This window comes from Rattus norvegicus, chromosome 20, assembly GCF_021556685.1.
Source record: "Rattus norvegicus strain SHRSP/BbbUtx chromosome 20, alternate assembly SHRSP_T2T, whole genome shotgun sequence".
NCBI classification, from domain to species: Eukaryota; Metazoa; Chordata; class Mammalia; order Rodentia; family Muridae; genus Rattus; species Rattus norvegicus.
The window spans coordinates 29,496,803-29,512,375 of NC_141553.1; the positions used below are offsets into that span (position 1 = coordinate 29,496,803).

At 51.3% G+C, this 15,573-nt stretch overlaps 1 protein-coding gene across 2 annotated transcripts in view; it reads right to left on the bottom strand.

Moving 5' to 3' along the window:
• The window catches only part of Cdh23 (cadherin-related 23), a 382,621-nt gene that overhangs the window by 145,309 nt on the left and 221,739 nt on the right, over positions 1-15,573 (bottom strand). For both annotated transcript variants that reach the window (XM_087596750.1, NM_053644.2), the window contains 2 exon segments: positions 15,325-15,474; positions 14,768-14,926 (listed from right to left, as the gene is read on the bottom strand). In XM_087596750.1, coding sequence (XP_087452876.1) covers positions 14,768-14,926; positions 15,325-15,474 — 309 coding nt within the window.

Genomic DNA, 15,573 nt, shown 5'->3' on the forward strand with positions numbered 1-15,573 from the left:
TGGAGCTGGCACTGGTAGTTTTTGTTTCTTTAAAGCATAATCTCATGTATCCTGGGCTGGCCTCGGACTTGCTAAGTAGCCAAGAGTGACCTTGAACTTCTGATGCTCGTGCCTCTACCACTTGAGTGTTGGGACTACAGCTATGCACAGTCAACATCCGGTGCGTGTGTGCTGGGAACAGAGCCTAGGACTTTGAGGAAGCCAGGTATGTGCTCTGCCAAGCCTCATCCCTATCCTGTTCTCAGCGCTCTCCGAGCCTCTCTGAGTATGGGCATCCTCAGCCCAGCCTTCTGATTCCTGGGCTGCACAGCAGAAGCTGGGCCAAGGTGAGGGGGGCATGGCACCCACCCTGCTGCATCATCAGGATCCCACAGGCAGGAAGAATGGCTGGCAGGGGTTGGGGAGGCGCTGGTCTGACAAGCCTATCGCAGATTCGCGCTGCTTCTGGACACCAGAGTCACTTCCTTTCTTTCCATTGATATTAAAATCTGGAAATAAAAGTTGATGGGGAGCAAATCCAGCTCTGAATGTTGTTGTGGGGAAGCAGTTATGTCAGGTCAAAGGGTGGTGGGGGGACAGAAGCAGAGTATGCCAACTGCCTGGCCATCCCCAGAGACTCTTGTTCAGAGGTAGTGGGAGGGGTCTCCAAGGCAGAGGGATAGCCAAGAATGTGGGCCTGGCACCACGACAGCATTGTCTTTAACGACTGACATCAACCTTTATGAGAAGCAGCGAGGTAAGGGGTCTGAGGTGAAAACCTTTGCTGGTGGCAGCCAGCTGGAGGCCGCCAGAATGGCCTTCCCCTCCTGCTCAGTCCTTAGTGATCCAGCACTGTCGTGAGAGGTGTGGATGTGCTGACATTTTGACTCTACCCCAACATGGTCCCCACTTTATGGATGAAGCAAGCAAGGTTCAGAGGGGTTAAGTAAGTCATTTAAGTCACACCCACTGTCGAGATTCTCTGATGGGCAGACAAAAGGCTTGTATAAGGAATTTCATCTTCGTGTGTGTGTGCATGTGTGTGTGCGTGTGTGTGCGTGTGTGTATGTGTGCGTGTGTGTGTGTGTGTGTGTGTGTGTGTGTGTGTGTGTGTGTGTGTGTTTAAGAAAAGAAATAGGGGGGCTGGGGATTTAGCTCAGTGGTAGAGTGCTTGCCTAGGAAGCGCAAGGCCCTGGGTTCGGTCCCCAGCTCCGAAAAAAAGAACCAAAAAAAAAAAAAAAAGAAAAGAAAAGAAAAGAAAAGAAATAGGTTTACCATTACCCTACAAAAAGTAGTAGCCTGGGCAATAGCAAAGAAACTCTGCTATCTCACTTTCTGTTCTGTGTTGGGTACACATGTGTGCATGTGTGTGCACATATATGCTCATGTGTGTATGGCTGTAGATGGAGGGCAAGCTTGAGTGTTGTTATTCCAAAACGTTTCCTACCTTTTTGTGTGGGTGCAAGGGATTCCAACTTAGGCCCTTACATTTGCAAGGCAAGTGACATTTCCCAAATCTACCTACTTTTAAAGACAGTCTTGGTGATGACAGTTTTAAGGCAGTAGATGGCTTCTTGTTTACGAATTAGGCACACTCAAGTGAGTCTGTTAGTCATTTTCTCCTCATTACCCCGTCTGTTTTCCAGGTGAGCCGCTAAACCCAAGAAGTGGCTGGTTAAAGTCAGTAGACTGCAATGTCAGAGTCAGAATCTGTGAGTCTGCTAGACCCTGTCTCGAACTGGCCACGTGATCCGAGAAGCCATTCCCTGTCTTGTGCTCCCCAGTTCTCCTCGCACTATCAGGAATCTTCTAGTCCTGTCTGGAATGTCTATAGTTCTGGCCTTGCTGGACTGGGAAGTCAGCCTTCCCAATCAAGGTTCAACATGAACCTGTGAGGTCACCAACCAGACGGGACAAGCAAGGAGACTGAGGAGTGCCCAAGGCAGCCTGGTCTCTTCACTTTCATCTACTACTACCAGTGGTGGTACAGTCCCCGCACAGGCAAGAGGACAGACCCACTGTGGCTGGAGGTTAGGAGTCTGAGGATGGCAGGTCAAAGAATGGTGAGATGAGGCGCCAAGGGAAGGAAGCAGTGGCCCCTGGGAGCATACCAGGGGTCTCGGGAGCCCAGCTGATGAGGCCATGGTCCTGGGAGAGCTGGTGCAAGGCGGGGTTGGGGTGAGTTGGATGGTGATGGGGCACAGAGAGAAGATATGAAAAGCTGCTAGGCCACATGGCCTGCTCCTATGTCCCCAGCATGACATCTTATCCGATTGTCCCTTTTGTTATCTCTACATCACATTTGAGGGTGATAGAAGATGTCAAACGATCTTCTCTCTAGACATGTCCATACCCTCACCCCAAAGGTATGTGGCCTTGGAAAAACCAGCTTTGTCAGGGGTAACAAAGCTAAGGATGAGATCGCAGTGGGTTATCTGGCTAGACTTTAAATCCAATGACAAGTGTCTTGGCAAAGTACATTTGGAAGGGGCAAGAAGGACCAACACCAGATACGAATTCCCTGAGACAAGACCCAATTCCCATTGTGACTCAATGAGCCTCTAGACAGGGGGCAACAGTCTTGCTAAGGGTCAGTCCCAGGACACCTTCCTGCGTATCACATCACTGCTGACATCACTGTCACGGTGTCTGGAACCAGGACTCACACTGAGTATCTAAGTATAGCATCCAAGAAGAGCACTCATGGACCCTTTTCAGAGGACACTGTGGCCCTTCCCACGTGTCCATGAGGCATCTCCTAAGTGCCCGATGGCATCAAAAGCCACAGAGCCACTAGCAATGGCTCTGAGTTAATCTCTGGACCCTGCATACCACTTTCTCTGAGAACCTGACTACTTTTGCCTGTGGGCTTTTGTTTAGAAGAAGCTGAAAGAATGGCAGGGGAAGTCATCTCTCTGGAAGCTACTCCCACTTTCTATGGATCTCTTGTCTCCTGACCCGAGCTGGGGTGCGGTTTAGTACCCATGCTCAAATCTCCCAGCTGGACTGTTCTCATCCACCCAAGGCTCTAGTGGGTGCTGCTTCCCCAGCCAGCTCCTGCCTGCCACCGCTGTTCCCAGTGGCTTCTGAGGGAGGATGACCTAGGCAGTCCTTAGGCTGGGTGGGGATATGGCAGCATGTGTGCTGTTTTCTCGGGTTCCACAGCTACAAGTGGCTCAGTATTCTACCATCATCGACCAGGAAGACCAAGAGCTGAGCCCTGATTTGTCTGGCTTTCACACATACATGGAGGAGGAAGAGGAGGAAAAGGGAGAGGAGGAGAAAGAAAAAGAGGAGGAAGAGGAGGAAGAGGAAGAGGAGGAAGAAGAGGAAGAAAGGAGGAAAAGGGAGAGGAGGAGAAAGAAGAGGAGTAAGAAGAAGAAGAGGAGGAAGATAAAGTAGGGGAGGAAAAGGAGAAGAAAGAGGAAGAAGTAGAGGAGGAGGAAGAGGAAGAAAAGGAAGAAAAGGGAAAGGAGGAGAAAGAAAAAAGGAGGAAGAGGAAGAAGAAGCGGGGAAGAGGAAGAGGAGGAAGCTGAAGAGGAAGAGGAGGAGGAAGAGGGAAAAGAAGAGGAGGAGAAAGAAGAGGAAGAGGAAGAAGAGGAGGAAGAAGAGGGAGCGGGAGATGGGGAGAAGAAGAAGAGGAAGAAGAGGAGGAAAGCCTCCTTTCAGCCCTTTCACAGACTCTTCTCTCATGCCCTTAGGTTTGAAGGGAATATGATTGAGTGACTTTTTTTTCCTCAATCATATCTGATCACCAAGCAAAGCAAACTGGACACAGAAAAGCCATTTTCCTGGGGACATGGGAGGGGGGCTGGCTGAGCAGTGCGAGACATATGCAATCAGAAGGACTTGGACCTCTCTCCGGCCTTTATCAAGCTGGGATTACAGTGGTAGAGGAGAGGTGTGGGGACAGACACACATCTGAGGCTTAGTTAAGAGGGCCAGCATGTGCCCAGGAGATGGGATGGAAGAGAAAAGACAGTCCAATCAACCCCCTGGAGGAGCAGCCTACCCAGGGCTACAGCTAGCTCACTGGGGTCCCCTCCCTGAATCATCCACCCCCTGCCCCACCTCTGTGGGCTATCCAGGTGACAGGCAGCTTTTTAGACAAGCGGGAAGCTACAGAGGGGTACATGAAGGTTGGGAGAAGGGGACTGATCATCAGGGCCATGCCCTCTCTCCAAGGTGATTTGACACATGGGTGATAATGCCTGCTGTCATTGGTGGGTGCTGATTGGGTCAGCACACGTCGTTGCTAATGAACATATTGATTCTACATTCTCTTGTTGGCTCACTGAATGGCACGCCTCACTCACATCTGATAGATTAAATACCCACCCAATTGCCTGCCTGACATCTTTATCGCTCTACCTGCCAAGCCCTAATGGATTTTACAGTTCCACCTGACACCAGAAATTAAGGTCAGAGTTCATAGTTGGGAGTGTGTATCACCTCAGGTCTGAGCTTAGCAGGGATCTGTAGCTCCCAGCCTTTTACTCTTCTGGGTTTTTAACCCAGGGCTGCTGGGGAATAGCATCTTGTGCTTGTTAGGGACCAAGAAACAATCCTGCCCCAGACTCATGACATTTTGGCTTCCCCATTTTCTCCCCCTCCTCCCCAAGCTAACTGTCAGAAGAGCCTAAAAGACTGGAGAAGTCCAGTGTTCTAAAACCAGTGTAGAAGATTGAGGGCTCAATGACATCCTCATCTTGCAGATGCTGAGAGAGGGGAATTGAGGCTTACAGAGCAAAATGTTGCTCATCATTCAACCAGTCCAAGACCCCAGTCTTCCAGTTCTAGGTTGTAAGGACGTATTACACACAGTGGGAGACCACAGGGGACTTCTGTCCAGTCTGGTCTCTCCGCTGGTGAGAAGAGAGCTGGCAGAGAGAAGAAACTCTGATTCTGAGTTCTGCTGGGAAGCTGGTAAAGAGGTTAAATAGAGATCCACTTTGGATCTGTTATACAAGGTGGCAGCCATCTTGTGGCCCCATGAGAGGTTTATGTGTGTGCGTGTGTGCATGTGTACATGCATGTATATGGAGGCCAGAGAGGTCAACCAGATGTCGTTCAGGGGTGGGAAAGGGGGTGGGACTTGCCACTTTGGTTTTTGAGATAGTCTCCCACTGGCCTGGGAACTCAAGTAGGCTGGGCTGGCAGCTGGTGAGCCTAAATTATCTGTCAATCTCTCTTTCCCCAAGCCCTCACCCTTACCCAAGGCTAGGTCTATAACCATGCCTACTATACGAGCCCCTCCCCCATTTCTGGGAATTGAACCAAAGGTTTCTGTACTCCCAAAAGAAGCACAATTGAGTCATTTTTCCAGCCTAGCCCTAGGTTTTGCCAGGTCCACAGAGAGGGGTCCAGTCTCCTCAAAGAATCTTTGATATTCTTTAAGGGAAGGTTATCGATACCCTAGAGACATAAGCTCAGACCACCGTCCACGGCTGGGGTCTGGTCCGTTTCCTTCTCTATAAAAAACAAGGAGGCTCATTTTGCCCTCAGTAGGGATATGATGAACTGAAGCACACGGAAGGCACTTGTGGATGAGGAGGGAGAGTACGTGAAAGAGTGGCCACCTGAAGCTCCTCACCGCTATGCTGCATTTATATGGGTGACAAACACACTTCACTATGGTGCAAGCAATTGTTGGGGAGCCAGGTTCTGATGCTGGCAGCTATACTGGCCATTGCTGGTTCCAGGTAAATGCCATTCAACGTCACATCTCAGCAGTAGCAGGACCAGGAGAAAGCTGGTGGCCAGAGACTAGATGAAAATCTGTCACCACCACCATCATCAAACAGCAGAGCAGGCATGGTGCACTTGGGCCAGTCCCCAGGAGTTGCTTGTGAAATCAGTCTAGTGTAGGTGTGCCTGGCTGGTGGCCCACAGGCTGCACATGGCCTGGGATATCAATGTGGCCCAACACAAAACATGATGAAAATGTGTGTGTGTGTGTGTGTGTGTGTGTGTGTGTGTGTGTGTGTAATTTTCCCCTCTGTAATTTGATTGTGTGTTTCTCAGGCATGAATTTCATACATGAAAACATCATGTTGTAATATCATGTAACGTGAGTACATGCTTCTGCATGTTTCTGCAACTCACGAGCTGAAGAGTGGACACTCTTAGATTTAATGTGTACCCCTCCCCCAATTCTTCCTCATCCAGTGAGGCCCAGGGAAGCAAAAAGGGTAGACACTAGATTCTAATGGGTCACGAGTACACTTTATATACAATAGCATAGAATGAAATTATATACAATAGCATAGAATGAAAAATACTGGGGCATCAGAACATGTGGACACGTCCTGGGGTCAGGAAATTAAATGACCCTGTGGGCCGTGTGCTTTTGAGCCCAGCCAATGGGAGGCAGAGGTAGACATTATAAATTCAAGGCAGACTGGTCTACATAGTGAGTTCTAGGCCAGCCAGGGTTATATGGTGAGATCTTGTCTCCAAAACAAAACAAAACACACCAAAATAAAGCCACCCCTCCCACAATTACACAGCTGGTTCAGTCAATTCTGAGCCCCAGCCCTAGGTCCAAACACACCCCACACACCACTTAGTCTATCTCACCCCCCACCCCTGACCTCCTTCCAGTTGCTGTCTAGACAGATTTATCTGAGGCCCTGGTTGCTGCACTCCTTGCCCAGTACCCCAGTCTCCTCCCCCAAGACTGGGCTCCTCGGCACAGGCCTTTGGTTTGTGGCGTTTATGAACTTATTCCACTCCTGAACACTTTTACAGCAGCCCTCTGCCCCTTTGCCCACGGGGTCCATTTTCTTTGCTTCGGTGTTCTTAGTACAATTGCCTGAGCAGGAACAATCAGTGGCCAGCCTATGGAAGGGTGACTTCTGGGTTGAAACTCTAGGTGCAGTAGGGGACCATCAGGGACAGGTGATGCCAGCATGCGAGGCTTAGAGATCACTCAGCCGAGTCCTTTCATTTTCTAGAAGAGGACACTAAGGTCCCTGGTGAGGGACCTGCTCAAGGTCACCCATGGGTAGCCCTACTTTTGCAGGACTCATTGACTGGGAAGGAGAGGAGTGGGGTGGAGGGCTTGGGGTCAACACAGGTGGAATCCAAACCTGGACTCAGCTTTTCTGGAGCTGGCTGCCCTGGTGAGCGACCAGCGTGCCTGGGCCTGTGTCTTCTGTTATAGAAGAGATGAAATTCCCAAGTCACTCAACTCCTGGGATCCAGTAACTGGATGCTACTGAGTGTCATTTGGCTTTGACATCCGGGAAGAGACCGGTAGCCATCAGCATCTCCTCAGACTGAGGCTGCTGGGTTCTGGGGACACCTGTGACAGAAGCTGTGCAGCTCTGCAGAGCCCCGAGCCCCGTCAGTTTGGTAAAAACCGATGCTGATTCTCTGAAAACATCAGCCAGGTCGGCGCACTTCCTGGCAGAGGTGGGGGATTCTGGCTCTATATCCTAACTCTGCCCAGGAGCTAGAAGTCCCAGTGGCATCATCCTTCCTCACGTCTGCCTCACCAGCAAACCCGGCCCCACCCCACTCGCAGCTCTCCAGAGCACCTGTCCTACCTCGGAACTCCATCCTATTTTGGTTTTAGGATTGATATTTAGATTAAGCAGATAAATACAGGCCAGAAGCACTGAGGCCTGACAGCTAGAGTAACCTGTCAATCACCTTCAGCAGCTCAGCCCCTCCCCCACCACACCTATCCCAACGTGTTCCAACACACAAACTCCAACAGGACACAAACCAAGAGCCCGCCAAAGGGGTCCTGAGGGACAGCCTTAGACATCCTTCAAATGGAGGGACCGGTATGTTCACACAGGCTTCTAGGTCAGCCTGGGAGCAGGGCCAGTGACCTGCTATTTCCTGTTTTTCCTCCTTCCCTCCTCCTCTCCCCCCTTATCCCCCTCCCCAGGCTGCAGATAAAGAATTCAATTTTCTTTTAAACGGTGGGGAAATTGGAAGAGATTTTGTTCTGTTTAAGCACAGCTGGAGTCTCAGGTCTCTAGGGCTTCCAGAACAAGGAGGTCAATTAAGATGCCAGTGGTAAGGGTTGGCGGAGGGGTGGGGGTGGGGAATGGCGAGTCAGAGCGGACCTGTGGGAAGGGCTGGCTGCTGAGGTGTCTGGGAGTGGGACTCGAAGTTACTATAGCAGGGCTGTCTTCCCAAGGCTGACCCCTGTCTTCTGTGGGATTTGGAAACCTATCCAGATGGGGCCTACCCATTGGGCTGAGTAAGCACACTCCCTGACTAATAATTCAAGTTGTGACTTCTGCTGGCAGCGATGGTGGAGTCAAATCAAATGGATGTTACCAGAAGGAAGGAGCAGAGCTGTTCTGGAAAGCCTGGGACAGATGGTGGACACCTCGAACAGACACTGGGACACTGGGACACTGGGTTGGCTCTAGGATCTCTTGCTCATTTTAGGCTCTGGGCTGTGACTCTGAGGAGACCCCCTCATACTGTTAAGGTAGGAACCCTAGTCTGCCATGGCACAGAACATGAGTCCAGAACCCAGAGAGGCAGCAGCCCGCCCCAGGAGCCTCCCAGGAGAAGGGAGACGTGATTGCACCCTATGGGCCCCTTTCTCCATGAAGGTACCTGGTCAGATGAGGAAGGACGGCACCAAAGTGGGTATGATTGAACAGGTAAGCCCAGATCCCAGGTGAGCTGAGGGAGGAGACTATACAGAGAGAAAGGTGACCCCACTCCTCATCCAGGCAGCAGAAAGGTCACCCTCAATTTTCACCGTGCTCCCCAGTAGCTGATAGCTCATCTTCCTGTCTGCCTCCACCTTGTCCCCCAGCCTTAGTTCCTGGCCTTTACCCTGCCTCTGTAAAGCCTTCCCTGCCCTGAGAGGAGTCCTCAGATGTCTAGGTAACCCTTTTTGGGGGCCGGACAGGAAACCAAGTCCTAGACAGGGGACAAGACTGGCCTAGGGTCACACACAGAATGTCAGTACCTGACAGCCCAGAAAAGCATTCACACTTCTAAAAGAAATTCCACTGACTGAGTAACCTAGGGTAACACTGTTTACCTTCTCTGTGCCTCAGTTTCCCCATGAGGCCTTTAACCACTCGTTCTTCCAAACATGCCCAGCAAGTTTCCTTAAATCCCCCACCTATTTACACAGGACTCAAAGCTACTGTATGTTGTAGAGCCCTGGGAAGAAGCCTGTCAAGGAGCAGGTGAAGGCCTGGGGGAGGGGGAGGGAGTATGGAAGGAAAGATGGGTGTCTAAGAGAGGCTTCCTGTTGGAGGTGGGCACAGTGGGCTGGCTCTTACAGTCAAGAAGATTGATGAACTGAGGAAAAGCACAGCAGCTACTGGGACAGGAAAGGCTGAGGATCCAAGCAAAGATGGAGGGCCTGGGATGCAGGAGAGCAGGTGTGGGGGCTAAAGTCAGGACCTGGTTTGCTGAGGCACTGAATGCCAACCCAGGTCCAGGGTGCTTAAACTCAGCTGTCAGTGAGTGTCGAGGGCAGGGGTTCTTAACCTTCCTAATGTCTCATGTTGACATTGAGGTCCTTTGTCACAGTGCCTCATATTGTGGTGACGCCCAAGCATAAAATTATTTTCATTGCTACTTCATAATTAATTTGGCTACTGTCATGAATCATAAATCATAATGTAAATATCTGATATGCAGATGGTCTTAGGAGACTTTTCTGAAAAGGTCGTTTGACCCCCCAAAGGTGGAGAACCCCTAGGAGCAGCAAGGATGTCCTGTTTCTTCAGGAGCATCCTGTGGAGGTGAACCCTCCACGCCCTGCGGGTGGATTACCAGCTTTGGAGAATTTCTGACCACAGAATCCACAAGTGTGACGATGCAGTGGTGGCTGAGTTTGGGTGATTTCTAATGTAGCAATCAACACAGAAAAAAGCTTCACGTGAACAGAGGGAGTAGCCCGTGTGCCCAACAGGCAGGAAGTGAGTGTTAACTGACAGTTGGCTGGCAGATGTAGGAGTGGCCAAGGGAGTTTCATTTCTTTTTAAAGATTTATTTATAGTGTTCTGCCTGCACGTAGGCCTGCAAGCCAGAAGAGGGCATCAGATCCTGTAAGTCAGATGGTTGTAAGTCACCACGTGGTTGCTGGGATTTGAACTCAGGACCTCTGGAAGAGCAGCCAGTGCCCTTAACCACTGAGTCATCTCTCCAGCCCCCTCCTGAGTTCCTTTAAGTGGGAAATTGGACAACTCCCGTAGGCAGGGCAAACTCCTTGATAATAGGGCCTGGGCCCCATTCAAACAGCAGGGAGAATTTTAGGTAAAGGCAATACAGGGGCCTTTGAAGTTCAGATCCTAAGCCCCATACCCTATAGCATCTGCTGTCTGCCTCTTCCTGGAATCTTCTCTCTCTGGCTCTGCCAGCCTCATCTGTGTTTGGCACCTTGAGGCCGTGTGTTGGGTCTTGTACCAGTGTGCAAAGGGATCCTGGAGCCTAGGGAGTCAGAATGGAAGGAGAGGCAGGTAGAGCTCTGAAGACCCAAAGTGTGGGAGCCATTGTTGGGCAGCTGAGGTTGACAATCATAGCTGTTACCCACCCAAGGCACTCCATGCTTGTTTAAAATTATTCATTTTTATGTGTAGGGATGTTTTCCTGCATGTATGCCTATGTGTCACATGCATGCCTAGTTGCCCACAGTGGTCACAAAAAGATGTTGGATACCTGTGAACTGGAGTTACAGATGAATTAAACCCAGGCCTTCTGGATTTAGTGCTCTTAACCACTGAGCCCTCTCTCTAGCCCTGACCTGTCTCTTAACTATGAGATGAGTATCAGTCCATCACCCCCACAGCACATTATAGGGGCCGGGGACCAGGACACAGCTAAGCATCTACATGGGGTCAGGCACAGCCATCAGCAAATCTAGGACAGGAACCTAAGTCTCTGGTTTCAGAGCCTTGTTCTTTTTTTCTTTTTTTTTTTCCCGGAGCTGGGGACAGAACCCAGGGCCTTGCGCTTGCTAGGCCAAGCGCTCTACCACTGAGCTAAATCCCCAACCCCCAGACCCTTGTTCTTAACCAGCATCCTCCTGTAGTAGCTGATGTAGTTCTAGAAGGTCCCCACTGCGGCTTGGGAGTAATGTGTCCTCCCTCTGGGAACTGCGAACAGAGGGGTGGGGAGGACTTAGGGTGGGTTTCAGGAAGCACTACCTGAAGTTGAGGCAAGGGATGGCCTTCTCAGATTCCCTGTCTGGGCTCTAAGTTCAATTGCTTGGGTTTAGCAGGAGTGGGCAGGGGCAGGAGGTCCCTGGCCCTGCAGGCTTGGGTGCTGGCAGTCACAGAACTGCAGCTGATAGGAGGGGCTTACTGTATTAGAAGTTTGCCCTCAGAGCTTGACTGTACAGGATTGAAGCTGGCCTCCACCAAGACCAGCCTGGGGCAATGATGTCCCTTCCCCCTTTCCTTGGGTATCTGTGAGGAGGAGGCAGAGAAGACAAAGAGCATAGGCACTTTGTGCTGACAGCGTGGAAAGGCCAGCATGACGGGGGAGAATGTGGTTAGTTCTGGCCTCAGGAAGTCTAGGTCATCATGGGCTCCTTCTCCAAACTTCCAGACCAGAAGCTGGAGAGAGAGGAGCAGAGCAGATGAGAGGCCCCAGAGCCAGTCGGTGGGGCCTTTGATAGGGTGGGAGTTGTACCTTATGGCTGGGAGTGAGACTAGCCAGCCAGGGTGCTACCGCTGCCTCTGGGGCTGAATGAAATGGAACAGAAAATCTTCCTTGCATGTCACTGGGGCCAAGAGGCTCAGTGACTGCATTGCTGGGGCAGGACCAATATGCCAAGGGAGGCACCTAGTAGGGTCCTATGCTGTGGAGAGACTCTGCTGAGAGCACTGTTAGGACTAGGAACTCTCCTGAATGAGCTGAGAGTCCGCATGAACCTCTCCACTCCCCTTTACAACTGACCCCGAGCCCCCTCAGCAGGAAGGTAGCAAAGCATCCTCAGGACTCAGAGGACTATGCAGCTGGGGCAGGAGAACTGCTACTGTGGCAGTAAGTGACCAAAGGACATGGGACTTGGTTCTCAGAGGCCATCCCAGGCATCCCCGTCATCCCCTGTCCCCAGCACAAGTGCTCTGGGCACTAGGTCTGCCAGCAGTCCCAGCATTCCTAAAGGAGGACCCAAGCAGGCAGCCAGAACTGGGCTCAAGGTCATACTCTGACCTTCGGGTCCTTGGAGAGCACTAGGTTCTCTAGACCTCTAAACAGGGCTCCAGAAACCCAGCCAGCAGAGAAATGGGAGGTTGGGCTCCACTGCTCCATCTAGGATCCCCAGACTGGTGGTCACAGCTATCTTCCCCTGACTAGTGTCATGCCATGGCTTCCCTGGCACAGGTGGCAGGGTGGGGGCTGGGCAAGCCCCTTGCAGCAGGCTCCACTGGGCCTGTGGTGCAAATTAAAACATCTTCCTTTTTCTTTATAATTTTTTCCTGACACAACTGCCCATGAAACATTTTAATAACACCATGGAAAAGGTCAGGGAGAAGGAATTTTACGGTCTCCGAGCAGGCAGCTGTAACAGTGGCCCTTTCTGACTCGGACAAAGGAAAGAGGAGACTTAGATCTAAAAGGGGAGTGGCCAAGATGGCCACAAGGCCAGAAGGCTAAGGGTGGGGCTTGAATGTGAGAGGTGGAGGTGGGGCTGTGGTCAGGGAGCTGGGCAGCACCTTGGGGTGACAGAGAGCTGACAGTTGTTGGAGCCACCCATGGCTGCATTTCTGTCTTTGTCTCCACAACTTTGGGTCCGTCATGCCCATTTTGCAGATAAATTTAAGGAGGACATGAACGCAAGCCTAGAGGGACAGGGACAGAGCAGCCCTCAGCATAGGTCTGAAACTGAGGTCCACGGCTTAGCACATGTCTAAGATTCCCCATGTCGTGGTGGTGGGGCTGGAGTAGGGAAGCACGAAGGCGGCTGGCCAATTCTGATAGCCATGTGCAGAGACCATCAGCAGCTCTGGAAAGCGTTAGCTTGAAGGGCTTTACTCATGTTCACCAGAGATGGACAGACTGTTTGGCTCTCTGCCCTGCTCTCTGGTGTTCCAAACCCAGTTCCACCATCTACAGCAGTGGTTCTCAATCATTGGGTCAATACCCCCTTGGTGGTCGGATGACCCTCTCACAGGGGGTATTGCATACCAGATGTTTACATTAGGATTAATAACAGTTGCAAAGTTAGTTAGGAAGTAGCAACAGAGTAATTTCATGGTTGGGGGTCACCACAACCTGAGGAGCTATATTAAAGGGTCCCAGCACTAGGCAGTTTGAGAAACGCTCATCTATGAGGATGTCAAATACAGACAGAATTCTGCTCCCATCAAGGACTCCAGGAATGAGTGCTAATCAGGTGGTAACCAGCCTGGATCACCCATGAGAATTCTGTGTCACATGGTCCTTGACCTATGGACATGGTCACTGTCCCCTGCCTGGTTTATCACAGACTGTTTGACACCCTTCTCCTTGACATTCCTTGCCTTGTGGGAGACCCACACTTCCTCTGAGCCCAGGAGGCTGGAACCCTTTGTACATCTTCTCGGGCTGGGCCTAGGAGGCTTGAGGAGGGTCCAGGAGCCCGAGGCAGTGGGTGATATATTGCTCAGTCACTGCGGTAAAGACTGGGGGAGCGCTGGGCTGGGGAGCAATGGATTCGGAGAATAGCCACAGCAGGCTCATGGTTTCCATCTGACGGCCTGACTAGCTAAACATCTGTTTGAAATATTAATAACTGTCAGATGGAAAGGCCTGGGGGCACAATGTTGCTCCAGACCATCTGTCTGCAGAGTAAACACACTTCAGGGTGGGGGCCTGCTATGGCAGGCAACAGCGGCTTGGAGCAAGACATGGCAGCAAGGCCTCTGTGGGCCTCTCATGCACAGGGAGAGCGATGTGGTAACCTAACACTTATTGACTGCCTGTGACGGGTTGGACCCTGGGCTTATATAGCATCATGTACCATATTGATCTGCTCGGTGGCCTATTCAAATGTATAATGGGTTCCCCTTTTGCACGTCAGCCTGAATAAGCCGAACAGAACCAAGAGCCAACCCCTGAGGCCTAGCTCTGCTAAGGCAAGTGAGACCCATAGCTGGCTCGTCAGAATTGTGACATTTGGTGCTGGGTGAACATTCTGAGATCAGTTCTGGGGCACTCGGAGCTATGGGAAAATTATATTTTTTTTCCCACTAGCATTGATAAACTGGTAAGAAATCTGGAGGTCTTGTGACCTTCTCGGGCACTCCAAAAAAGCTAAGCTGTCTGCTAACAACAGATTATTGTTTATATGAACGCCCGGATACAGCCATGCCTGAACTAACACACTTGTAACGGCAAGTTACGTGAGCTAATGCTTTCCTGGTTGAACTATACAAGAGTTTCTGCCTCCTGCAGTCAAGAGTGTCAAGTGGCATACACGCAGTGACCCCAGATGAGGATGTGGGCTTGTCAAAAGTCAACGGTGTCAGAGGCTTCCCAGGCAGCTTCAAGGAGCCTGCTGTGCTCAGAGACAGGGAGGGCTATTCTCTTCAGAGACGGCTAACACCCAGCCTATTGATTACACGGGCTTCTAGGTCTCCTGGACCATCTGGGAGGCATGCCTTTCAGGGAAAATAGAGAAAATTGAAATACCCTTCTTCATCTTATTGCTCTACAGCTTGGCCCGTTTTCCCTGTTTCAAGAAGATTCTGGATACCATCATTCACCGACCAGCAGGCTCTGGGCTCTTATGGTACCTGATACCCAGATGCTCAGTATCCCTGGGGCTACCCAAGAGCTTATGGCCCCTGTGAACATGGGGACTTACCAGGACTGTCAGCACGGAGGTCCCCACGGTGATGTTTTCATACAGGCTGACATTGTAGAGGGGCTGGCTGAAGATGGGCCGGTTGTCATTTTCATTAATGAGCGTAATCTTCACCTTGGCGTAGCCCACGTGGTCGGGTACGCTCTCGTTGGCAAAGAGCTAGAGGAGCAGAGCAGAGCTGCGTGAGCTCCCACGTCTCTCTGGAGCTTTTGTTGTCTCCCATGAGACTTCTCTGTGCCTCGGCTGGTTCCAACCATGAGCATCTGCTAGAGTCAAGGCTGATGCCAATTGTGTTCTATGAGCCCTTCACAGGACCTTCTCATGGGAGGGAGTGGTTCTGGGGGCTGGACTGTGCTGGCTAGGATGGGCTGGTGATTTCCCTTCTACCCTTACCCTGCTTGAGGATTTAGCCCCTGCCTCTCTGTCGTTTCCCTGGGACATATCCCTAGTGAAATGACAGAGCTGGGAGGTTGGACTTAAGGGGATGCTACTCCACCCTCCTCAGCCTTCCCTTCAACCTCCCCAGGCGTCCCGAGGACAAGCTGAAAGAAGCTTACGTCAAAGTCGTATCTGTCCACGGTCTCGTAGTCCAGTGGGATTGCCACTCGGATGCGGATGTCTGCTTTCCCCTGGACGGAGGTTGGGGAGATGATGAAGTGGTGGGAGTTGTTGCCCACCAGGTACACCTCGAACATGCTGTTTAGACCCTGGGTGAGAGCGAAGAAGACATTTGCAAAGGGTGCAGAAGGTCGGGGGTACAGCCAGACTGCTGCAGGGTGACATCAGCAACCCTGGCTTTGGCTCCT